Source organism: Chlorella variabilis (genome assembly GCF_000147415.1).
Source record: "Chlorella variabilis unplaced genomic scaffold CHLNCscaffold_19, whole genome shotgun sequence".
NCBI lineage: Eukaryota > Viridiplantae > Chlorophyta > Trebouxiophyceae > Chlorellales > Chlorellaceae > Chlorella > Chlorella variabilis.
Window position 1 is genome coordinate 183,198 of NW_005435069.1, and position 673 is coordinate 183,870.

At 74.9% G+C, this 673-nt stretch overlaps 1 protein-coding gene across 1 annotated transcript in view; it reads right to left on the bottom strand.

Moving 5' to 3' along the window:
• Window positions 1-673, bottom strand: part of CHLNCDRAFT_137280 (hypothetical protein) — a gene marked incomplete at both ends in the record, with an annotated part of 5,749 nt that overhangs the window by 2,697 nt on the left and 2,379 nt on the right. The window contains 2 exons of the mRNA XM_005845083.1: window positions 131-237; window positions 440-511. Coding sequence (XP_005845145.1) covers window positions 131-237; window positions 440-511 — 179 coding nt within the window. The remainder of the gene's footprint in view (window positions 1-130; window positions 238-439; window positions 512-673) is intronic.

Below are 673 nucleotides of genomic sequence, written 5' to 3' on the forward strand. Positions count from 1 at the left end.
CCTCGCGCCGTCCCTCGCCCCAGCAGCAAGGCACCAGCCAGCGGAGCCGCCCCAGCGGCCAGCCGCCAGCCGGCAGCTGGCAAAGCAGCCCCGGCAGCCAGGCGCCAGCCGGTGGGGCAGCCCACCACACCTTGATGGCGGCGGATGTGGCGGCGTTGTCCACCAGCACGACGCCGTCTACCAGGTCCCGGCACAGGCGGAAGGTCTCAGCGCCCACATACTTGACCGCCACGCCGTCTGCGGGTGGGCAGGTGTGGGCAGGTGTGGCAGGGGTGGCAGCCCAGGGAGTGGGGGCGTGTGGCTTGGAGTGGGCGGGTGGCTGCCGGCAGCGGCGCGGCGTTCTGAGCTGCACGGGCGAGCGTGCGGGCGCAGCGCGACCGGCGGCCGCACATCCTCGGGGCCCGCTGCTCAAAACAAAAAGGCGGCCGCGGAGCCTCACCCGCAAAGGCGTCCACCTTGGACAGCGTGACCCGCTCCCCCGCCGCCAGCGACTGCGCCATGGCGTTGGCGCCTGCAGGCCAGCCACGGAGGCGGCAGGCTGGGGGACGGCGGGGCACACCGCGGCAGGGGGCGCGGGCCGTGCACAGCGCCACCCACCGCCCTGTGTGTGCTGCCGTGCACCTGCGGGCCCCGCCTCGGGCTGACAGGAGCCACTCCCCCCTCAGACACCCTC